The following is a 25,945-nucleotide window of genomic DNA, read 5'->3' on the forward strand; positions in this document are numbered from 1 at the left end:
TTAAAAGGACAAATATAACTTTTCAGAATTCATTAAACACAAAACAATAAACACAATAAAAGTTTGAAAAATACTAAAAACTAAGTAATATATCCTACAATACAAATCAAAGTTTATAGTGAGAAACAAAACAAACCAAAGCTAAAAAAGTAACTGTTAAGATTTTATTTGTAAATATATATGAGTATATATGTATTTATATATTTAGCACAACTGTATCAGAAACAGTCAGTCAGCATGTGTGCAGTTGGTGGACGGTCCCTTGTTTCTGAGGATCATCAGCAGAGAGAGTCCACAGCAGTACACCAGACTCTTCACTATCAGCACTGTGTACAGCACACAGAGCAGCTTCACCCTGCACTGAGACTGGAAGAGCACTGACACACACACACACACACACACACACACACACACACACACACACACACACACACACACACACACACACACACACACACACACACACACACACACACACACACACACACACACACACAGGTCTGTTCAACTGTAGACATTTCATCACAATATCATCACATTTTCTTCACTATAACTTGGACTTTTCCACACGGGACGAGCAGCTTTACATGAAGACAGGGGTCCACTACAGTTTGACTGACAGCTCAAAGGCCCTTATTAAATACAACAAGTCAGGGCCGGACAGCTTTTTAGGGGCCTCAACAGGATTTGATTTCCTGTTTTTAACTTAACAACTAATAAACTACAGTTTTTAACAATTAAAATCACTCAAGGATAAAAAGCAAAGTCCAAACCCTTTTTAAAAACACACAGGTTACTATAGATGTGAAGTTTTTAGCACTTGGGAGCAGAAGAACTCCACAACAAGCTAACAAAGTCATCTCTGACATATAATGGTGTGTGTGCTGTTTGCTGCTGGGCAGGTAGTGTACAGTGGTTTTACCAGAAAACTGCTGCTGCTGTTGCTGGAAGAGACTAAACCAGACAGGAAATGTGCCACAAAACCACAACTAGCAGCTAAAAGAGGCTAAAAAGCTCATTTAGTCCTTAGATTCTTTCTTAATATAAAACTATTGATTAGTGCAGCTTTAAGATAGACTCCCTAAACTTGTTATATCACCCTCAACAGTGGTGAAGTTTGGGGGGGTTCCCAGGCTGCACGGCTCCCCCTGGTGGCCGGAGTCTTCTTTTTTTTAGTTATGATGTACAGATAGTAGGTGGCCTAGATAAATATAACTCTGTAACACAATATCAATAAATACAAACTAACTCAATAAACATAAGCCGGAAAAAGAGGCGCCTGATGCTGCACTAGGGAAGCCATTCAAGGAGGAGGAAGGTTGGAAGGAAGGGAGGAAAGGAAAGAAGGAAGGGATGACAGGATGGAAGGATGGAAGGAAGGAAGGAAGGAAGGAAGGAGGGAGGAAGGAAGGAAGGACAAATGGAAGGAAGGCAGGGAGGAAAGAAGGAACAGTCAAAACAGACAGTGTCAATTTGACCCGGGAGGACGACAGGAAGGTTAATAATAGGCTGATGCAGTTATTTGCTTGTTGACTAAATTACATTGCAGCTTTTAATTAATTACACTGTATATTGTTTTGTGTGAACGTTATTGCATTGTATTTTTATTTAATAATTTCGGGTTTTCTAAATTTTAATATTATTTGCACATATAGGCTATTGGCTTGTTTACTAAATTACAGCACACTTGAATTACCGGTAGCCTATTTATTTATTTTGTGTGAATGCTATGTTATGCTATGCTATTTCTGTATTTTATTATTATTTGCCTTTTTTACTGAATGCATCCTGTAACGTATTGGTGGAGATATAATGTGTCGATCACTGTTTGAGAACTTTATTATGAACTGAGTAGATTTTTCGTTTTGTTATTTAAGTTAATTTAGAAATATGTTTAAAGCTGTTATGAGAACGAAAAATAAATGAATTCAAATTTTGAAGTGATGAGACAATGTTCTTGAAAGCGCTTGAAGCTGACAGCTACGTCCGCGGCTTTTAATGTGGAAAAGCTCTTCAGCCGTCTCGTTTTAGTCTCAGACTCTCCCATAGACTGAACAATAAATGAATCAATTAAATATTACCCTATCCATCCCACACTGGTCCAGCAGAAAACAAACTGCCCACAGTCAGCACGACCAAAGTAAATGATTGTGCATGCGCAATGCGTAATTGCACATGGGTTACATAAAATTGATCCTACAGACCTCTGTGATAGAGCCTAATTATATCTGCAGTAGGTGCCGTTTTATTTTGCGGTTATGGTGAAAGAGGCGCCTGATGCTGCATTAGAAAACTGCTGCTGCTGCTGGAAACACTGAGACTGAACCAGACAGGAAATGTGCCACAAAACCACAACTAGCAGCTAAAAGAGGCTAAAAAGCTCCTTTAGTCATTAGATTCTTTCTTAATATAAAACTATTGATTAGTGCAGCTTTAAGATAGACTCCCTAAACTTGTCTCCCTCAAAGCCTAAAATGTAGTGGCGCTCCCCTAAAAGGTGTTATTAGTCAGCCTGTGCAGTGAACGCTCTCTCAGTGGGACTTGTTGTGCTGTGGGACACTCTAACAGAATCAGGGAGTGTATGTTTAAATCCTTCAATGATGAGCAGAAAGTGAACAGACTGATATGCAGCCCTAACTGCAGCAGGACATTGGAGCTGTCAGAGCATGCAGAGAGGCAGCAGGTGATCTTACAGTCAGCTTGCTGCAGAGCTGGCAGGTCTGCTGGCTCTCTCTCTGGAGGACAGGAGGCTGCTGCAGCTGGAACCTCTGAAACAGAAAAGGAGTCAAATGTTTGGAGTTGCAGTGAGAAATGTCAGCGCTCTGCTCCTCTGCTCTCTCTGACAGCGTCTCCAGTTGAAGCTGAATCACTGCTGAACACAGTCACCAAGCCTTCATTACCTGTTTGGGCCTCCATTGGGCCCCCCTCGTGCTTGACGTAGCAGTGGTATTTATATGTGCTGTTCTCTTGCTGATGGAGCAGCAGGATGGAGGCGCTGCGTCCCGGCTCTCTGAGCTCCAGCTGCTCAAACTCAGCAGAGGTCAGATCCTCCAGCGGGCCGTTCTTCTTCTGTCTTTTCCAGGAGAACTGGACCAGAGGAGGAGACATGGCTGAGGCCAGACACAGCAGGGAGCTCTTCCCCTCCAGGTGGGCTCTGGATGCTGCTGGGTACAAGCTCACCACGGGCTTCACTACCTGCTCATCTGAAGTTTGACAGCAGCAACAAGCAGCACAGACACACATTCACACAGTCAACAGCAGCTTACAGCACTGCACAGCATTCAGTCTGATCCTGGAAACTACATGATCACATGAAACAGAAAAGGAGTCAAATGTTTGGAGTTGCAGTGAGAAATGTCAGCGCTCTGCTCCTCTGCTCTCTCTGACAGCGTCTCCAGATGAAGCTGAATCACTGCTGAACACAGTCACCAAGCCTTCATTACCTGTTTGGGCCTCCACTGTGCCCCCCTCGTGCTTGACGTAGCAGCATTTATATTAAATGTGAATTAAGATACAATTATACATTTTATCTATAAATCATATTTATCGTTATAACATACTCTTTTTACCTTCATGCATTAATATACTTTCTACTAATAAACATATTTATCATCATAAAAACACAATTATCATGAGATACATTTTACCATTTAATAAATATATACTGTATATTTAACACACAATATATTTATGACTATTTGCTTCTAAAATGACATTTAGGAACATTTATTAAATGATGTTTCACATCATATTCATCTTGTTTTTAACAAACAGGAGCTGCTGCTGAATCACTGAGATGATTAAATCCTGTTTATTTGTAACATTACTGATATCAGACTTTTTGGCTGGAAACAAACTTTGATGTGATGCATAAATAAAGAATAACTTGTGGTGTGCAGTGAGATTTGAAGCTCTTTTCAGGAGTTATTGATTAGTTTTATGTAAGAATGGCTGCAGAAAGAATTCTCTACTAAATATGAAAAAACTAACATGTAAAGCCTGAAGCAGCAGAAACTAAAACTACAAACACATTTTCAACTTGTTCAATACAACAAGTGAAGGAAAATGAAAGTTTAGACTTACCTACAAACAGTTTAGTGCCAGAGCCAAAGATGCGGTAGCTTCCTCCTGACACAGTGAAAAAGCCTCGTACAAAAACCTCTCTGCTGCTGAATGTGTCAGCTGAGGTGAAAGAATCCAAATTATGAAGCAGTTTCATATTTCATCTCCATGATGTGTTTCTCTAATGTTCATATCAACATGACTGTCTCTTCTTTTGTTGTATTTTTCTTGATTTCAGCCTTTTTGAAGAGAGAGTCGGGATCCTGCTACATTTCTAATCATTCCAACACATGACACATGTTGAGTGTTGACATAAAAGACTTATCCACCACTGGGGGGCAGCAAACTCACCTCCTCACTGTTATGAATGAATGAATTATGTTTATTTATAGCACCTTTCACACAAAGAATGCAGCTCAAAGGGTTTTACAATTCAGCAGCAAGTTTAAAACAAGTTTAAAAACATACACATACACAAGGAGGAGAGAATAAGAACAATGAGTGTTACTGTTTATATGAAATTATTTATACAGTTTCTTTGGAAAGCAAGAGGAAGGTGCATATAAACAAAGTCATTCAATAAAAATCACATTGTACCTTTAAGATAAACAACTACGAATGTGTATTGGAGTCACTGTAGGTAAAAGAAAAGATGGAGCCGTGGGAGGGGGTAATATTCCAAGAAAAAACATCTGAGATTAAAGTAAAAAATCTTCACAATAACCAACAAACTAAACATCATGTATATTCACTGAATGAAGATTATTAAAGTAAAATTCATTCACTAGAAATGTGATCAAAACACATCTTACTGGTACTCTGATGCGAATCGTCACTGTGATCCTGGGAGCTGTGTAATAGTCCCTCTCATTGGTCCCATCTGAGGTTCCAGGCTAAAAAGAGATAGATAGATAGATAGATAGATAGATAGATAGATAGATAGATAGATAGATAGATAGATAGATAGATAGATAGATAGATAGATAGATAGATAGATAGATAGATAGATAGATAGATAGATAGATAGATAGATAGATAGATAGATAGATAGATAGATAGATAGATAGACCATATCGCCACCACTGCTGGTCTGTCAGAAGGCGGAGCTTCATTGGTGTTACTGGCCATTGGATTGATACTACCAGTCTCAAAAGATGCTCAGCGGCTCTAGCCTGTAAACAACTGAGAGGTTTGTACAAATTTGATGTTTTGGCAAGCGCCCTGAATGACATCCACTCTGAGTTTGAGGTTTGGGGGAAGATTGTGCAAATAACAACCAACAACAGCTCCAACTTCATAAAAGCATTCCAAGTTTTTGGTGAAGATGAGAACAGCAATGATGTGGGAAGTGATGGTGATCCTGGTGATGCATCTCAACCAGGAGAGGATGAAGAGGAGTATGCCGCTACCATGAGTCTAGTTGCCCAGGCAACCAACATCTTGCAAGGAGAAGCAAATGCCATGATGGGGGGGCTTCTTCCAACCATCAACCTGCTGACCATCAAACTTGACAGAGTCAAGTTGCCACTAAAGTACTGAAACCTTCTGGTGGATGCTTTACAGGTAACTTTTATTATTGTATTTATTTTATATTGTCTTAACTCTTAATGAATCATTTTAATTATATTTAAATGTCCTTTTCAGAACGTGCTTCTTTGGCACTTTGTCTCAATTCTTTTAATATTGTATGTAAAGCACGTTATGCCACTGCAAAATGAGGCAAAATGTGCATGAAGGCCTAATGTCCTCTAGTAGGACCTGTGCTTGTTGTGCCATTTTGTTCTCACCAAATTATACAATATACATCAGTAAATATTTTCAACTTGAATCATTCATTAATCAAGATCCAATGTGTGATTTAAGTGTTTCTACTATTTTCAGCCTAACCCTAAACCAGCTAGGCTACTTCAGGCCTTCTTCCAAGCCTGCAATGCTGCCCTAGATTGTCAAAAGAATAGTAATAGTAATCTCTGAAGGTGACTCATGTTGGTCCGTAGTTCCACTGTAAAATAAACAAAAGGCTTTATTTTATAATATGGGTCTTCAAATTGCTCTCTGAAACTAAGCCTGGGATGGCTTGGGTCCATGAAATGTGAAAATTCAAACTTTGTCGTAGAGATAAACCAAATACATTGTTGGAAAGGTCTCCACCAGGAGAGTAACTTATGTCAGTATGAAGACTGTACATGGCTCCTGCTTCATAACACTGACCTTTGAACCTTGATATTGGTGCATATTAGAGAGCTTATAATTTAGCGATAAAAGAGGCTACATACATGAGACCAACTGTTTTGGAGAGATTTTGACCTCAGCTATCATGTGAGTATAGTCAACAACTGAGGGCGCTATCAATTGGGTAAAATAAGGTTAACAATATTTTTCACTCATTTGACAATTAGATATTTAAAATCTGATTACAGAAATGTGTTTATCATCCTCTTTTACTCGTTAGTGTACTCTCAATTCAGTATTAACAACTTCCAATTCTATGAAAAACACATAAAAGCTTAATACAAGTAAGCACTACAGTGCTAATTCTGCTGGGTTGAGGTTACTTTATTGATACCTGTAGGTAGATTTGCTTTGCAGTGAGTTGTCACCCATTAATCCATACGTACAACATTACACCATAACAACCAAAAGAGAAAAACACGATAAAGATAAAAGTGCTCCAAAGCTTAAGGCTTCACCAATAAACACACAGATTTCCTAAGACATGGAGTGACCAAGATAAAAAAGAAGTGGATATACAAGATACACAGGAATTATAAATTAATCCATTAAATAAAATGAGCGCGTCCTGTTGAAAAAAAAGACAAATCAAGTATTGTTAAGGATCTCAAGGCACTTGACAAATCTCATCGCCCGTCACCAATATTACTGCTCTTCTAAATAACTTCTCATCTCAGAATATTCACAGAAAAATAATAAACACAAAAAAAGGTTGTTTGAATTCATAATAGCTCCATTCGTGGCTGAGTGTATTTGTAGGAAAGCAAAATTATGTTGAATAAAAACGTATTTACGTGGCAAATGACAAAACATAACTTTCCTACAAGTTTGTGGCAAGAACTGAAAAATTATTCACAATAAAAAATAACGAATAAACTATTAAACTAAATAATAAACTAAACTACATTATATACATTCATTGAATGGAGATTTTGAAAATAAAATGCATACTTCTAGCTAGAAACGTCATCAAAATGCAGTTTAATGCCAAAACTATTTTAAAATATTTAATTTTATACTGAATGGCAGCCATTTTGTATGTTTTCGCAAACTTGAAAGTCATGTGACATGGACGCAGTCCTATAGGAAAAAATATGGCAGAAAAAAATGTGGCCATCTCACAATTTTTGAGCCATTATGATTATTTTTCTATTTATTATTTTGTTATTTTTGTTCCTGAATCAAATGTTAATAAAGTTTGACTTTTGATCTCTCCATTATTTGTCTCTTTTATCTGTGTTATATTTGTGTTTGTTTGTCTTCATCTTGTTGTATCATTGTGCTTCTGTGTTGCTCCTTTGTCCTCACTGTGTGGAACAACAGGAAACCTGCTGAAATACCTGATCAATAATATCAATTCAATATAATGTTGAAATCTAAATCCTGACACCAACAGACAAACATTTTGTCCTCAGCTCAGTTTGTTTGTGACTCTGGCTGAGATGGAGGTGAAATATGTGAACCTGGGCTGTGGTTTACTGCTCTCTTCCTGTCACTAACACTGTTTGACATCTGGAGGTTTTTGTACAGGCTGCAGGGATCATTTCTCACTGTGGGAAGCATCTATCTCACAGGTACAGTAGTAGGTGGCTGAATGTGAGCGTTTAACTGTCTGGATCTGCAACTCCCAGCCTTTCTGTGTCTCTACAGATGAGAAATCATCTTTCTGAGGGTGATTGGAATAACTTTTATCTAATTGACCAGTTTTCTTGTCAATGTCCAGAATCACTGTGAATGTGTCTGTGTCTTTCTTCTGGTACCAGTATACATAATCATTGTAACACTGGTCAGTTCCTCCACAGCTGAAAGAGACATTTCCACCAGCTCTCCTGGTCAATGTTAAATCCTCCTGAATCAGCTGTGCTGCCATGGCAACCAGCGCTGTAGAGAAACAGACACACAGATGAAGGTCAGTGTGACAGTGTTTGTTAAAGGTTGAGTTTGTGGGCTCCTGATTGGCTGGAAACACTCACCTGAACACAGACAGCACAGAGCAGCAGCTGGGAGGAAAAGCATTGTGTGCAGTGGTGTTTCCTCTGGTGAACCTGGGGAGAAGTGGCGCTCTGATGCAGCTGAGGCCAAACAAGGACGAGCTGTGAGATCAGACGAGGGCCACGTGGTTTCTAACAGGTCCTCAAACCTCCCATCAGCCCCTGCAGCAGACACATAAGACTGCTGCTGCTGCTGTGTGGTTTTCTGCTGAGCGGAGGAGCAACAGGCTGCACACAGTTACCATGGAGACGGACGTCACCGACACATCACTGTTTGATTGTTCACAGGTGTTAATGTGATAATTTATCACCTCTATTCAAATATTTAAAATCATTACAGCTGCATTTAAAAGAAGCACAAACACAAACTCATATTAGTTTAACAGTGAAAGTGATGGAGAGCAGAGACGGACTGATATTATCTCAACTGTTTTTAAAATGATTTTACTCTTTATTTTTTAATCATATGTTTTCCTCCACGTCTCTGTTCCTCTGTGTGCTTCACTTTCTTCAGCTTGATTTTAATCTGACAGCGGAACAAAAATCTGGGACAAAAACAAAACACAAAAACATTCATGAAACCACAAACACGTTCAGGTTGGTGGTGAATTTAGCAACACGGATTGTTCTCTGTTGTTTGTAGAACAGATGTGATGAAAATAAAAAATACTACAAATCCACAAAACTCCTCCTGAACTGTGATTTTAATCTTTATGTGTTCCACTTATATTTATCTAATTTAGATTATTAAAATGTATTTCATGCATCATCTGACAGTTTCATGCATCCAATAAACTAAAATGTAAAAACTAAAATATAAATATAAATATGGTACCTTTGAATTACATGTATTAACCTTTTATTATTATGCTTTGATCCAAAGAACTATATTAAAAACCTGTGTTTAGATTAATTATTATGTCCTCTATGTTTTTATTTCATGAGTTTTAAGTCTAATATTTAAATGTTAATTGGTGTAATAATCATAGTAAGTTATAATATCTAACATTTCAAAATCTACCATAAGAAAAAATTCAACCTGTTTGCAAATAAATGAATATTTATTTATGATTATTTAATAAAAGTTTGGTACCAAATACAACCAGCAGCAGTCTACATGTTCAGCTGTTTCCAGGAAACCAAAAGTAACTCTGCCCCTTTTTATTATATAATATTTATAATATATTTTACACATTATATGATATATTATTAATGTTGTTGAGACATTTTATGACACTTTAAACCTATAGTTTACATCTCATTCTACACTTTATATTACATTACCTCTATCTGCTGTGTGCTGCTGCTGTCAGTAATAAAACCTTTACACTGCTGCCCTCTGGTGGCTGCAACAACACATTGCTTCTACTACTACTAGTCTCTGCAAAGTGTAGTTTTCATGTCACCAAATGTGTATAAAGAGTATATATTCTTGAGGTTTCTTCCTGTTAAAGTGGAGTTTCTCCTTGCTGCTGTCACCAAGTGCTGCTCATGGAGGAATGTTGGCTCTCTGTAAAATAAAGAGTACGATATAGACCTGCTCTATGTGAAAAGTGTCCTGAGGTTACTTCTGTTGGGATTTGGAGCTATATTCATGAAAATTGAATAGAATATAAACTTCTTCCACCTTTGCTTTACAGTTTACACTTATCATTACTGAGTGACATAAATGACAGAGTGGGGCTGTTTGTCTCCAGTGAGGTCCTCTCCTCTCTCTCCCTTTCACTTGTGAAAGGGAGAGAGACATTTCACCAGTGAAATGTTGGCATACACCGTAAAATTACCATAAAACCCACCGTCATCCTACTGTTATAGACTGTAATCCAATATACAGTATTACACTGTTAAAATAAATGACAGTAGATGATTTTACAGTGAAATTCTTTACAGAGTATAATGTTTTGTTTATTCTCGTCCTTGTAAGAATTGTCTCCCCCCTCCTGTTCCTACCCCCATGTCTCATTTGTCCAACCAGTGGAGTAACAGAAAATAACTGTCTCTCTTTATTTCCACCACTCCATTGGTCTTTACACTTTCTTGATTTCCTTCTTTTTTAAATTATTATAATTGCTTTGGCTTCTGTCGTGCACAGATTAGTTTGAACTAAAGATGACCTCTGATCTTTAAACTTGTTTTTTTTTTTTGGCATATTTATCTCCAAGTTTATTTCCAGGCACTCCCACGTGGGCAGGTACCCGAACAAATCTAACATGTGTTCCTGATGTATGAATTCTATAAATCATCATTCATATTTCACAGATAAGGTCGTGTCTCCCACTTGAGTTACCAGTTTGAGATTCTGTACACACTATTACCTTTACTGGTTTGACTTCTTCTACCCACTGTAAGTAGTAAGGACTCACTATTCTCTCTTTTATTTACTCTCACTCCCTTTTTTCTTCTTTTCCTTCTCACTGATTGGCTCTGTCACCCATAATTGTCCTGATTAAGTTCACCTGCTCCTCTCATTCTTTCACCTTCATACGTGGCAGCAGACCTGTTGAGAGGTTTTATCTCATTCTTCAGTTTGCAGCTTATCCTGTGTACATGACATGAACCTTATTTTTGAAGACATGGGGTTAATTTGATTTATTGTGTAAGTTTAATCTTGTATTTGTTTCCATATATGTGTTTTTGCACCAATGCAATTCCTCTGAAGTTTCATGGCCTTCCTCTCCATGCATCATAGTAATGATCAGACACAGTAACCTGAACGGGACTCTGCACACATTAAAGGGGAAGCATCATACTGGACTTTATGAGCAGCGTCAGGTTGTAGAAATAGCAGAACATGTAGTGGTTCTATCCTCAGGAAATAAAGAACATGATGGAGGGAATGAGGAGATCAGAGGCCTGTACTACGAAGCTGGATTAACATACCCTGGATATCTCTCCGTTACCTGGGTTGACTTACCCGGACATTCGCAATCCTGTTAAACTGTACTACGAAGCTGGTTATCAACTCAGTAATTCAACTCAGGGTTTTACAATCTGGATCACTGCGCGCTCACATAAAAGGGTTAAAGGTGTTTGCAGCGTCTGACCAATCGCAAACATGGAGAAACCCTGCAGAGCAGCCTACTTTACCATGGAGGAGCAGACAATTATTATTCACAATTATGAAAAATTCAAACACATCATCCAGGCCAAAAGCAACACTGTTGCCACAGCAAAAGCAAGGAAGGAATGGCAGAAAGTTGCAGACTCTTTCAATGCGTACATTTGTGAGATTATACAATATTAATTAATCGGACAATATAAACGGACAGCACTCTGATCACTCAATTTCACTTTATTACGGCGTCTATTATAAGAGCTCTTATAAAACATCCAGAGCATGGATTCATCATGAGAGCCATTAAAAGTGTTCCTGTGTTTTATGTCTGTGCTGTGTGATTTCTGACCAGCAGGAGGCGCCGTCTGTCTGCATACATATTTAACACTTTCTAACAGCTGAATTGTGTGAAACTACAAATCAGTTCTGACTGTGTTTTGGATCACCAGCAGGGGAATGTGGGCCCCCAGACCCTCAGGGGCCACCAGACCCCCGGAGGCCATCAGACCCTCAGGGGCCCCCAGAGCTCCACACTGCAGTTTGTGATCATGTGATTAACTGCTGACCACTTGAGAACAGGATCAGCTGCAATGATAAAGAGGTTAAACCGGAGTCCTGAATTATCAGCTGATCTGGGGGCCCCGTCCTGTAGAGGGGCCCTAAAGTCAAAACGGAGCCACTAACTGGGACTGAGGAGAACTGTTGAAGACCAAGAGAGGTGATTGAAAGCACCAGAAAAACTGATAAGTGGACCTTTGTGGTTTGGTGGTCAGGATTTTATGAATACTGAAGTTATGAGTCCAAACAAACACATTTCTGACTGACCACCAACCAAACTCTACATTTATAAAGGAAATTACAACAAAATTTCATCTTTTATTCAATAATCTGTCAACTGTTACATCTTGTGTAAGTTTCCTGTTCTCTGTGGTTATTAAGACTCATAAAAAAACATTTCCTTTCCTGCAGCAGATGGGCCGTGTGGGTTTCTGCTCAGCAGCCTCCACACTGTTCACTGTGGTTTTTCACTTTAATAACACAATGACGGTTACAACCATCCACTCTGCTTAAAGAATCGTTCCAGGAACTTCAGTATGAACTCAGTGCTCCCTGTCTCATTTTTAATTTGTGTTATTAATCTGTGAGAGAAGCAGCTCAAATCCTAAACTCAGAGCTGAGAAACTGACATAATTAAATAAAGGGAGACGTTCAAACTCCTGCAGTCTGCTCAGCTCCCACAGTCTGTACTGTGGCAGACTGATAATTCTGCAGCATGAACATGTAAACAGGGTGAGAAATATTCAAATCATATGAAAAGAGAGCACGCAGCAGTGAGAACAATAACAATGATGGTTTCAAAGCTTTGTTTGAAACTTTAGGGATTATTCAACTTTCTTTTGAGGCTGCATATAAACTTTTGGCTAGAAATACACATATAGTGTCAAAAGACAGGTTAATGAAGTTTGTGAAATCAGTATATCAAGCCACTATTGAAAAGTTGGAATGTTAATTTAGATGTACAGTTTGTTCGTTATGCTTATGCGTGTGTTATTTACATATTTTTTTTACATTTCGAAGGCAGAAAGAGAGATAGGATTGTTGCTGACTAATGCCCATAGAGAAGCATCAAAGGACGGGAACGTTAGTGCAAAAGAGACATTGAGAAGTCTAGGCAGTGTTTATCTACATAACAGAGATGTGTGTGTGCTGAATAAGCTGTATAGAGGTTAACTAATATGCATCTTAAGGAATGTTCAAAGAAAGTTGTATTTGTACTCACAGGAGATAATATAGTTAAAATGAGTTTGGCCTTAAGTGTGTTGAGGCAAAAGGCAGCGTCACATGATTGTACCACAGATGACATTTGGATGACTAGTTTTGTTGATCATTACAAGAATAGGCCAAATGACACTTTTAATGACGTGTATGGTGACATTTGCATCTGAATATTGTGCTTTGAGTAAAAATGAAAACTTCAAGAACCGGATTAAATTAAGTAATGAGGGAAACTTGAATTCGAAATTGGACATCATGTGAAAACTTATAACACATGTTTGGCTGAACAGCTGTTGCTGGGTAAGAATGTGTGTAATGTTGAGCACTAATGTGGAAGCTATGGATGGTCTGGTTAATGGTGTGTATGGTTCTGTAACAGACTAACTAAATAAAAACTAAAGAATACAAATTAACAATATTTAAATATTATTTAATTCTAGTTTTTTTCATTATATATTTAGAAGTAAGTCTATATTGTAAATGAAGTACAGAATCATAAGACTGTAGTCAATTTAAAATACAATTATATAATAATGAACTGTTGAGACTTTATTTGCTAATCTCTATATTTTGGGGGCATTTTGCATAAATTCAGAGAAGAAAAACAAACAAAGCCAAGTAAAACGATTTTACAGTTTATTGAAAATATCACAGTTATGAATTAAAAAGACAAATCTAACTTTGCAGAATTCATTAAACACAAAACAATAAACACAATAAAGGTTTGAAAAATACTAAAAACTGAGTTATATTTTCTACATTTATTTTTATATTTCCTACAATACAAATCAAAGTTTATAGTTGGAAACAAAACAAACCAAAGCTAAAAAAGTAACTGTTAAGATTTTATTTGTAAATATAAATGAGTATATATGTATTTATATATTTAGCACAACTGTATCTAACTTGTGCATAAAGAGAGAAAATGTAAAAACAAGCACAACACGTCATAAGTGACATTTATGAAGACTGATCAAAGTGATGAATGAGATGAATCGATGAGATGTGATGGTGAGAAAAGGCGAGCAGGAAACAGTCAGTCAGCATGTGTGCAGTTGGTGGACGGTCCCTTGTTTCTGAGGATCATCAGCAGAGAGAGTCCACAGCAGTACACCAGACTCTTCACTATCAGCACTGTGTACAGCACACAGAGCAGCTTCACCCTGCACTGAGACTGGAAGAGCACTGACACACACACACACACACACACACACACACACACACACACACACACACACACACACACACACACACACACACACACACACACAGGTCTGTTCAACTGTGGACATTTCATCACAATATCATCACATTTTCTTCATTATAACTTGGACTTTTCCACACGGGACGAGCAGCTTTACATGAAGACAGGGGTCCACTACAGTTTGACTGACAGCTCAAAGGCCCTTATTAAATACAACAAGTCAGGGCCGGACAGCTTTTTAGGGCCCTAAACAGGATTTGATTTTATTGGTGGAGATATACCGTTTCGATCACTGTTTGAGAACTTTATTATGAACTGAGTAGATTTTTCGTTTTGTTATTTAAGTTATTTTAGAAATATGTTTAAAGCTGTTATGAGAACGAAAAATAAATGAATTCAAATTTTGAAGTGTTGAGACAAAGTTCTTGAGAGCGCTTGAAGCCGACAGCTACGTCCGCGGCTTTTAATGTGGAAAAGCTCTTCAGCCGTCTTGTTTCAGTCTCAGACTCTCCCATAGACTGAACAATAAATGAATCAATAAAATATTACCCTATCCATCCCACACTGGTCCAGCAGAAAACACGACAACAGTCTACACGACAAAAGTATATGATTGTGCATGCACAATGCGTAATTGTACATGGATTACATAAAAATGATCCTACAGACCTCTGTGATAGAGCCTAATTATATCTGCAGTACGTGCCGTTTTATTTTGCGGTTATGGTGAAAGAGGCGCCTGATACTGCATTAGAAAACAGCTGCTGCTGCTGGAAACACTGAGACTGAACCAGACAGGAAATGTGCCACAAAACCACAACTAGCAGCTAAAAGAGGCTAAAAAGCTCATTTAGTCATTAGATTCTTTCTTAATATAAAACTATTGATTAGTGCAGCTTTAAGATAGACTCCCTAAACTTGTTATATCTCCCTCAAAGCCTAAAATGTAGTGTCGCTCCCCCAAAAGGTGTTATTAGTCAGCCTGTGCAGTGAAAGCTCTCTCAGTGGGACTTGTTGTGCTGTGGGACACTCTAACAGAATCAGGGAGTGTATGTTTAAATCCTTCAATGATGAGCAGAAAGTGAACAGACTGATATGCAGCCCTAACTGCAGCAGGACATTGGAGCTGTCAGAGCATGCAAAGAGGCAGCAGGTGATCTTACAGTCAGCTTGCTGCAGAGCTGGCAGGTCTGCTGGCTCTCTCTCTGGAGGACAGGAGGCTGCTGCAGCTGGAACCTCTGAAACAGAAAAGGAGTCAAATGTTTGGAGTTGCAGTGAGAAATGTCGGCGCTCTGCTCCTCTGCTCTCTCTGACAGCGTCTCCAGATGAAGCTGAATCACTGCTGAACACAGTCACCAAACCTTTATTTCCTGTTTGGGCCTCCATTGGGCCCCCCTCGTGCTTGACGTAGCAGTGGTATTTATATGTGCTGTTCTCCTGCTGATGGAGCAGCAGGATGGAGGCGCTGCGTCCCGGCTCTCTGAGCTCCAGCTGCTCAAACTCAGCAGGGGTCAGATCCTCCAGTGAGCCGTTCTTCTTCTGTCTTTTCCAGGAGAACTGGACCAGAGGAGGAGACATGGCTGAGGCCAGACACAGCAGGGAGCTCTTCCCCTCCAGGTGGGCTCTGGATGCTGCTGGGTACACGCTCACCACGGGCTTCACTACCTGCTCATCTGAAGTTTGACAGCAGCAACAAGCAGCACAGACACACATTCACACAGTCAACAGCAGCTTACAGCACTGCACTGCATTCAGTCTGATCCTGGAAACTACATGATCACATGAAACAGAAAAGGAGTCAAATGTTTGGAGTTGCAGTGAGAAATGTCAGCGCTCTGCTCCTCTGCTCTCTCTGACAGCGTCTCCAGATGAAGCTGAATCACTGCTGAACACAGTCACCAAGCCTTCATTACCTGTTTGGGCCTCCACTGTGCCCCCCTCGTGTTTGACGTAGCAGCATTTATATTAAATGTGAATTAAGATACAATTATACATTTTATCTATAAATTATATTCATCGTAATAACATATTCATCTCTTTTTACCTTCATGCATTAATATAGTTTCTATTAATAAACATATTTATCATCATAAAAACACAATTATCATGAGATACATTTTACCATTTAATAAATATATACTGTATATTTAACACAATATATTTATGACTATTTGCTTCTAAAATGACATTTAGGAACATTTATTAAATGATGTTTCACATCATATATCATCTTGTTTTTAACAAACAGGAGCTGCTGCTGAATCACTGAGATGATTAAATCCTGTTTATTTGTAACATTACTGATATCAGACTTTTTGGCTGGAAACAAACTTTGATGTGATGCATAAATAAAGAATAACTTGTGGTGTGCAGTGAGATTTGAAGCTCTTTTCAGGAATTATTGATTAGTTTTATGTAAGAACGGCTGCAGAAAGAATTTTCTACTAAATATGAACAAACTAACATGTAAAGCCTGAAGCAGCAGAAACTAAAACTACAAACACATTTTCAACTTGTTCAATACAACAAGTGAAGGAAAATGAAAGTTTAGACTTACCTACAAACAGTTTAGTGCCAGAGCCAAAGATGTAGTCGACACAGTGAAAAAGCCTCGTACAAAAACCTCTCTGCTGCTGAATGTGTCAGCTGAGGTGAAAGAATCCAAATTATGAAGCAGTTTCATATTTCATCTCCATGATGTGTTTCTCTAATTTTCATATCAACATGACTGTCTCTTCTTTTGTTGTATTTTTCTTGATTTCAGCCTTTTTAAAGAGAGAAGCGGGATCCTGCTACATTTCTAATCAGTCCAACACATGACACATGTTGAGTGTTGACATAAAAGACTTATCCACCACTGGGGGGCAGCAAACAAACCTCCTCACTGTTATGAATGAATGAATGACGTTTATTTATAGCACCTTTCACACAATTAATGCAGCTCGAAGGGTTTTACAATTCAGCAGCAAGTTTAAAACAAGTTTAAAAACATACACATACACAAGGAGGAGAGAATAAGAACAATGAGTGTTACTGTTTATAATAAATTATTTATACAGTTTCTTTGGAAAGCAAGAGGAAGGTGCATATAAACGAAGTAATTCAATAAAAATTACATTGTACCTTTAAGATAAACAACTACGAATGTGTATTGGAGTCACTGTAGGTAAAAAAAAAAAGATGGAGCCGTGGGAGGGGGATAATATTCCAAGAAAAAACTTCTGAGATTAAAGTAAAAAATCTTCACAATAACCAACAAACTAAACATCATATATATTCACTGAATGAAGATTCTTTAAAATTCATATTTCTCACTAGAAATGTGATCAAAACACATCTTACTGGTACTCTGATGCGAATCGTCACTGTGATCCTGGGAGCTGTGTAATAGTCCCTCTCATTGGTCCCATCTGAGGTTCCAGACTAAAAAGAGATAGATAGATAGATAGATAGATAGATAGATAGATAGATAGATAGATAGATAGATAGATAGATAGATAGATAGATAGATAGATAGATAGATAGATAGATAGACCTGTCCATTGAGCCTGACAGCGACAGAAGTCTGTCGATCCCAATGAAGCAATAAGTAAGGGAGGTGAGAACCTCGCCCAGAAGAGGGAGACCAGGGCACTATCCTGCAGTCCGGCCTGGGAGGGGAGGTCAGGCACAGCCTGAATAAACAGTGAGATGCTGCAGGGATAAAGTCTGGGGTCAGGTGCAATGTCGATCAGGCGTGGGCCAAGGTGGGGGAAGATCCGGAGCTAGTGCAAGAGTTGGAGCGGTACCAACTACATTTGTTTGGACTGACCTCTACGCACAGCTCTGGCTCTGGAACCAAACTCCTGGGAGGGGCTGAACTCTCTCTGTACTTTTCAAGAGTCCCCAGCTGAATGCAGCAGTGTTTTAGTTCTTGTTGAATACAAGGCAGTGTTGTAATGTAATGAAGTACTAATACTTTGTTACTGTACTTTTTTTCATGTATCTGTACTTCACATCATTACTCATATTTCTGGCAAATTTCACTTTTACTCTGATACATTTCCCCTAACCATCTTTGTCACTCGTTACTACAAAATAAAATCAGAAGAAATTTGAGTTGGTGATGTAATGCCTGTTTGTTGTCATGTTAACCGCCAAGCGTGAAGAAGAAGCTTGCATGTCTAGGCATGTCACGTTACTGATCCCATCCTGGAAGCACCTACTGCAGACTCTGCTGCTAACTCTGCTAACTTAATTCAGTGAAACCACAACGTCAATGTTATTTAACGTTAATTAGTTATCATAAGCCGGTTCAGATATCTGGCTAACATGTGCTAGCGAACTTTGTTGATTAGCCTATATGCAGACATTTAAATACACAACCGATTTTTTTCCCCCAGAATTAATTCAACATAAAACTCTTGAAGACATGTCCATAATACTGAAATGGTTAATAACGGTTTCTGGTATAGCCTAACTGTCAGCCAAATATTTCCTCAGGTAAGTTAGTGTTAATTGATGGCCGGTTACAAAGGAGCGTTCAGGATTATTCACGTCTTCAAAAGCACCATGGGTTTTGTTAAACTTGACATTTGCTTTGAATTAATTACCTCAAAACTCAGTGGTCATAGGCTATAGTTTGGCTAATGTTATATATTGTGAATGTAGGTTTACATTATTGATCAAAGTCAAAGTGCTTTTATTGCCACACAACAATTGTGACAAAGTGACAAAGTAACAAACAGTTAACACAAATACAGTACAGGCTACACGATGGGTAAACGGGTGGTATGGGTGGCAGTCCATGAGTGTTCATAATTCTTGCAGAGAGATAAAGATAATGTCAAATAATGGTCATATGACTGTTATTGTTGAGTGACTTTTAAATCCTGTAGCTTAAGTTGTTTTGTTTATAAAATGTCTTTCTCTCACTGTTTCAGAGAAAGCATGTAGACCACCTCAACAAATATGAAGAACTGACATCAAGAAGGAGAAAAAGGGCTCCTGAGACTCTTCCCACCACCTCCACCATTAGGCAGACCATACTGGTGAACACCAGGACTGTGTCTCAGAGGTCCATTGACAAAGCTATCCTGAAGTATGTGGTCCAGGAGCTCCAGCCATTCCCTGTTATTGAACAACAACCATTTCAAGATTTTGTGAAGGAACTGCAGCCTAATGCAAGAATTATGTCACAGCTGACCCTGTGCTCCATGATTGATGATGCCTCCATAGGAATGAAGATGGCGGTGACTGAGGTCATGATGGGAGTCGACCATATCGCCACCACTGCTGGTCTGTCAGAAGGCGGAGCTTCATTGGTGTTACTGGCCATTGGATTGATACTACCAGTCTCAAAAGATGCTCAGCAGCTCTAGCCTGTAAACAACTGAGAGGTTTGTACAAATTTGATGTTTTGGCAAGCGCCCTGAATGACATCCACTCAGAGTTTGAGGTTTGGGGGAAGATTGTGTGAATAACAACCAACGACAGCTCCAACTTCATAAAAGCATTCCAAGTTTTTGGTGAAGATGAGAACAGCAATGATGTGGGAAGTGATGGTGATCCTGGTGATGCATCTCAACCAGGAGAGGATGAAGAGGAGTATGCCGCTACCATGAGTCTAGTTGCCCAGGCAACCAACATCTTGCAAGGAGAAGCAAATGCCATGATGGGGGGGCTTCTTCCAACCATCAACCTGCTGACCATCAAACTTGACAGAGTCAAGTTGCCACTAAAGTACTGAAACCTTCTGGTGGATGCTTTACAGGTAACTTTTATTATTGTATTTATTTTATATTGTCTTAACTCTTAATGAATCATTTTAATTATATTTAAATGTCCTTTTCAGAACGTGTTTCTTTGGCACTTTGTCTCAATTCTTTTAATATTGTATGTAAAGCACGTTATGCCACTGCAAAATGAGGCAAAATGTGCATGAAGGCCTAATGTCCTCTAGTAGGACCTGTGCTTGTTGTGCCATTTTGTTCTCACCAAATTATACAATATACATCAGTAAATATTTTCAACTTAAATCATTCATTAATCAAGATCCAATGTGTGATTTAAGTGTTTCCCTTTGTTTTTTGAGCAGCGTAGTAACTCTTGCATTAATGAGAATGGTTTGGTCTTTTCAGCCTAACCTTAAAGCAACTAGGCTACTTCAGGCCTTCTTCCAAGCCTGCAGTGCTGCCCTAGATTGTCAAAAGAATAGTAATAGTAATCTCTGAAGGTGACTCATGTTGGTCCGTAGTTCCACTGTAAAATAAACAAAAGGCTTTATTTTATAATATGGGTCTTCAAATTGCTCTCTGAAATGAAGCCTGCATGGCTTGGGTCCATGAAATGTGAAAATTCAAACTTTGTCGTAGAGCTAAACCAAATACATTGTTGGAAAGGTCTCCACCAGGAGAGTAACTTATGTCAGTATGAAGACTGTACATGGCTCCTGCTTCATAACACTGACCTTTGAACCTTGATATTGGTGCATATTAGAGAGCTTATAATTTAGCGATAAAAGAGGCTACATACATGAGACCAACTGTTTTGGAGAGATTTTGACCTCAGCTATCATGTGAGTATAGTCAACAACTGAGGGCGCTATCAATTGGGTAAAATAAGGTTAAAAATATTTTTCACTCATTTGACAATTAGATATTTAAAATCTGATTACAGAAATGTGTTTATCATCCTCTTTTACTCGTTAGTGTACTCTCAATTCATTATTAACAACTTCCAATTCTATGAAAAACACATAAAAGCTTAATACAAGTAAGCACTACAGTGCTAATTCTGCTGGGTTGAGGTTACTTTATTGATACCTGTAGGTAGATTTGCTTTGCAGTGAGTTGTCACCCATTAATCCATACGTACAACATTACACCATAACAACCAAAAGAGAAAAACACGATAAAGATAAAAGTGCTCCAAAGCTTAAGGCTTCACCAATAAACACACAGATTTCCTAAGACATGGAGTGACCAAGATAAAAAAGAAGTGGATATACAAGATACACAGGAATTATAAATTAATCCATTAAATAAAATGAGCGCGTCCTGTTGAAAAAAAAGACGAATCAAGTATTGTTAAGGATCTCAAGGCACTTGACAAATCTCATCGCCCGTCACCAATATTACTGCTCTTCTAAATAACTTCTCATCTCAGAATATTCACAGAAAAATAATAAACACAAAAAAAGGTTGTTTGAATTCATAATAGCTCCACACGTGGCTGAGTGTATTTGTAGGAAAGCAAAATTATGTTGAATAAAAACGTATTTACGTGGCAAATGACAAAACATAACTTTCCTACAAGTTTGTGGCAAGAACTGAAAAATTATTCACAATAAAAATTACGAATAAACTATTAAACTAAATAATAAACTAAACTACATTATATACATTCATTGAATGGAGATTTTGAAAATAAAATGCATACTTCTAGCTAGAAACGTCATCAAAATGCAGTTTAATGCCAAAACTATTTTAAAATATTTAATTTTATACTGAACGGCAGCCATTTTGTATGTTTTCGCAAACTTGAAAGTCATGTGACATGGACGCAGTCCTATAGGAAAGATAAGGGCAGAAAAAAATGTGGCCATCTCACAATTTTTGAGCCATTATGATTATTTTTCTATTTATTATTTTGTTATTTTTGTTCCTGAATCAAATGCTAATAAAGTTTGACTTTTGATCTCTCCATTATTTGTCTCTTTTATCTGTTATATTTGTGTTTGTTTGTCTTCATCTTGTTGTATCATTGTGCTTCTGTGTTGCTTCTTTGTTCTCACTGTGTGGAACAACAGGAAACCTGCTGAAAGACCTGATCAATAATATCAATTCAATATAATGTTGAAATCTAAATCCTGACACCAACAGACAGACATTTTGTCCTCAGCTCAGTTTGTTTGTGACTCTGGCTGAGATGGAGGTGAAATATGTGAACCTGGGCTGTGGTTTACTGCTCTCTTCCTGTCAATAACACCGTTTGACAGCTGGAGGTTTTTGTACAGGCTGCAGGGATCATTTCTCACTGTGGGAGCCTATCCAACAGCTACAGTAGTAGGTGGCTGAATGTGAGAGTTTAACTGTCTGGATCTGCAACCCCCAGCCGTTCTGTGTCTCTACAGATGAGAAATCATCTTTCTGAGGGTGATTGTAACTTTTATCTAAGTTACCATTCGCGCTGTCAATATCAATAATCAATTTGAATGTTTCTGTGTCTTTCTTCTGGAACCAGTATACATATTCACTGTAACACTGGTCAGTTCCTTGACAGCTGAAGGAGACTGATTGACCAGCTCTCCTGGTCAATGTTAAATCATCCTGAGTCAGCTGTGCTGCCATGGCAACCAGCGCTGTAGAGAAACAGACACACACAGATGAAGGTCAGTGTGACAGTGTTTGTTAAAGGTTGAGTTTGTGGGCTCCTGATTGGCTGGAAACACTCACCTGAACACAGACAGCACAGAGCAGCAGCTGGGAGGAAAAGCATTGTGTACAGTGGTGTTTCCTCTGGTGAACCTGGGGAGAAGTGGCGCTCTGATGCAGCTGAGGCCAAACAAGGACGAGCTGTGAGATCAGACGAGGGCCACGTGGTTTCTAACAGTTCCTCAAACCTCCCATCAGCCCCAGCAGCAGACACATAAGGCTGCTGCTGCTGCTGTGTGGTTTTCTGCTGAGCGGAGGAGCAACAGGCTGCACACAGTTACCATGGAGACGGACGTCACCGACACATCACTGTTTGATTGTTCACAGGTGTTAATGTGATAATTTATCACCTCTATTCAAATATTTAAAATCATTACAGCTGCATTTAAAAGAAGCACAAACACAAACTCATATTAGTTTAACAGTGAAAGTGATGGAGAGCAGAGACGGACTGATATTATCTCAACTGTTTTTAAAATGATTTTACTCTTTATTTTTTAATCATATGTTTTCCTCCACGTCTCTGTTCCTCTGTGTGCTTCACTTTCTTCATCTTGATTTTAATCTGGCAGCAGAACAAAAATCTGGGACAAAACAAAACACAAAAACATTCATGAAACCACAAACACGTTCAGGTTGGTGGTGAATTTAGCAACACAGATTGTTCTCTGTTGTTTGTAGAACAGATGTGATGAAAATAAAAAATACTACAAATCCACAAAACTCCTCCTGAACTGTGATTTTAACCTTTACATGTTCCACTTATATTTATCTAATTTAGATTATTAAAATGTATTTCATGCATCATCTGACAGTATCATGCATCCAATAAACTAAAATGTAAAAAGTAAAATATAAATATAAATATGGTACCTTTGAATTACATGTATTAACCTTTTATTATTATGCTTTGATCCAAAGAACTATATTAAAAACATGTGTTTAGATTAATTATGTCCTCTATGTTTGTATTTTATGAGTTTTAAGTCTAATATTTAAATGTTAATTGGTGTAATAATCATGGTAAGTTATAATATATAACATTTCAAAATCTACCATAAGAGAAAATTCAACCTGTCTGTAAATAACTGAATATTAATTCATGATTATTTAATAAAAGTTTGGTACCAAATACAACCAGCAGCAGTCTACATGTTCAGCTGTTTCCAGGAAACCAAAAGTAACTCTGCCCCTTTTTATTATATAATATTTATAATATATTTTAAACATTATATGATATATTATTAATGTTGTTGAGACATTTTATGACACTTTAAACCTATAGTTTACATCTCATTCTACACTTTATATTACATTACCTCTATCTGCTGTGTGCTGCTGCTGTCAGTAATAAAACCTTTACACTGCTGCCCTCTGGTGGCTGCAACAACACATTGCTTCTACTACTACTAGTCTCTGCAACGTTTAGTCACCAAATGTGTATAAAGAGTATATGTGTATGTATATATTGTGTGTGTGTGTGTGTGTGTGTGTGTGTGTGTGTGTGTGTGTGTGTGTGTGTGTGTGTGTGTGTGTGTGTGTGTGTGTGTGTGTGTGTGTGTGTGTGTGTGTTTGTGTTTGACCTCTTTGTTGTATTTTGGTGCAATTTGTTACAAACTATTATAAAAACAGAATAAAGTGTTACGTTGCTTTAGTTGGTACGTACTCATTATATTTAAGTTCATACATGATTCTTAAAAAATGAGACTTCTGACAACACTTTAACTGACTGAACATATTAGTTCTTCAGTGTGTAACTGTTAATTCTGAGGACATTTAATTGAAAGAGTTAATGTCATGTTATTTTCATACTGGAAACATTAAGATGTAGTTTCACACACAAAACTATAAACTGAAACTATTTTCTGTTTGTTAATAAGTTGTTAAATATAACAGATTTTTGTAAATAAACCTGCGGTTCCCGAGCGGCATGCAGCTCTTTGCCTGGTTTCATGCGGCTCTTAGGTTCATATCGAGTTTTTTTTTTAATGCGCGTTCGACGCAAATTTTCGGGAGGGAAAACCTTATTGTTGAGTAAACAATTTGTGTCAAGTCCGCTCTGAAAAAATTTACAGCAAAACAAAAATATGAAGATGAACACAGGATTTTTTTAACTGAATGGGAGAGTTTATATTTTTTTGTTGAACGTAATGGAAAGCCATTCTGCCTCATATGCCAGGTGTCATTAGCGCATTTCAAGGCTACAAATCTTCAGCGCCACTTCAGCTCACTCCATGCTAACATCGGCCAGGAATTTCCAAAAGGGACTGAACTTCGCAAGCACAAGTTAATCACTTTGAAAGATCAGGCAGAAAAGCAGACACAGTTGTTCCATAAATGTACGAAGCACTGAGAGAACGTAACGCTTGCATCGTATCGACTGGCTTGGAACATTGCACAAGGGAGTTCGTTAAAAAATGCCTCAGCGACGTTGTTGAAATCTTATCTCCTGAAAACGACAAAGAACAAAACGATTGGTATCAGACGTCTAACTGTCCCGCCACACGGTTGAACACAGAATAACGGACATTAATACGGCTATTGAAGCGCAGTTGCACTCTGATCTTCAAGCATGCGAGTATTCTAGTGCTGCATTGGATGAGTCTTGTGACATACAAAACAAGCCTCAGTTGGCAATATTTGCGCGGTCTGTGTCAAACGATTGTGTGATCAAAGAAGAACTCCTTGATATTGTGCCATTAAAAGACAGAACCTGTGGCATAGATGTGAAAGAAACAATGATGGCTGCATTTGTGAAAGCAAATCTGCCCGTACCGAAACTAACTGCAATAGCCACGGATGGAGCGCCAGCCATTATCAGATTTGTGAACGGGCTTGTGGGGCTGTGCAAAGCTGACCAAACATTTCCCGAGTTTTGGAATTTCCACTGCATCATCCACAGGGACCAACTCGTGTCTAAATCACTGAATTTAGACAACGTCATGAAGCCTGTGATGCAAATTGTCAACTACATCAGCACGCATGCGCTTAACCACAGGCAATTCAAAAATATCATCGCTGAGCTGGACCGAGGGCTTCCAGGTGACCTGCCGCTTAGTCTCTAACTGGTTGGACACCCCTGAACTAAAGCAACTTGTGTTATTTCTTATAATTTGTACCAAACTGCACCATCCTCTCTGTAAATGTCCTAAAAATGATCACTTATATTTCTGCAAAATGATTCTGAATATTTTTCAGGACATTTGAATAA

At 38.3% G+C, this 25,945-nt stretch overlaps 2 protein-coding genes across 2 annotated transcripts; both read right to left on the bottom strand.

Annotated features, from left to right (window-relative positions):
• Nucleotides 1-227: 227 nt before the first annotated feature.
• Nucleotides 228-11,843, bottom strand: LOC133990135 (immunoglobulin lambda-1 light chain-like). The gene is made up of 7 exons (XM_062428309.1): nucleotides 11,772-11,843; nucleotides 8,340-8,493; nucleotides 7,846-8,175; nucleotides 4,084-4,128; nucleotides 2,901-3,203; nucleotides 2,694-2,768; nucleotides 228-377 (listed from the first exon to the last, which is right to left on the bottom strand). Exons 1-7 carry the CDS (start codon nucleotides 11,841-11,843, stop codon nucleotides 229-231), a joined length of 1,128 nt encoding a protein of 375 aa, XP_062284293.1. The 3' UTR covers nucleotide 228.
• Nucleotides 11,844-15,656: 3,813 nt separating this feature from the next.
• On the bottom strand, nucleotides 15,657-22,798 carry LOC133990136 (uncharacterized). Its single transcript, XM_062428310.1, has 5 exons — nucleotides 22,756-22,798; nucleotides 22,356-22,661; nucleotides 16,878-16,943; nucleotides 15,701-15,993; nucleotides 15,657-15,662 (listed from the first exon to the last, which is right to left on the bottom strand). Exons 1-5 carry the CDS (start codon nucleotides 22,796-22,798, stop codon nucleotides 15,657-15,659), a joined length of 714 nt encoding a protein of 237 aa, XP_062284294.1.
• Between the last annotated feature and the right edge of the window lie 3,147 nt (nucleotides 22,799-25,945).

Source organism: Scomber scombrus, chromosome 11, assembly GCF_963691925.1.
Source record: "Scomber scombrus chromosome 11, fScoSco1.1, whole genome shotgun sequence".
NCBI lineage: Eukaryota > Metazoa > Chordata > Actinopteri > Scombriformes > Scombridae > Scomber > Scomber scombrus.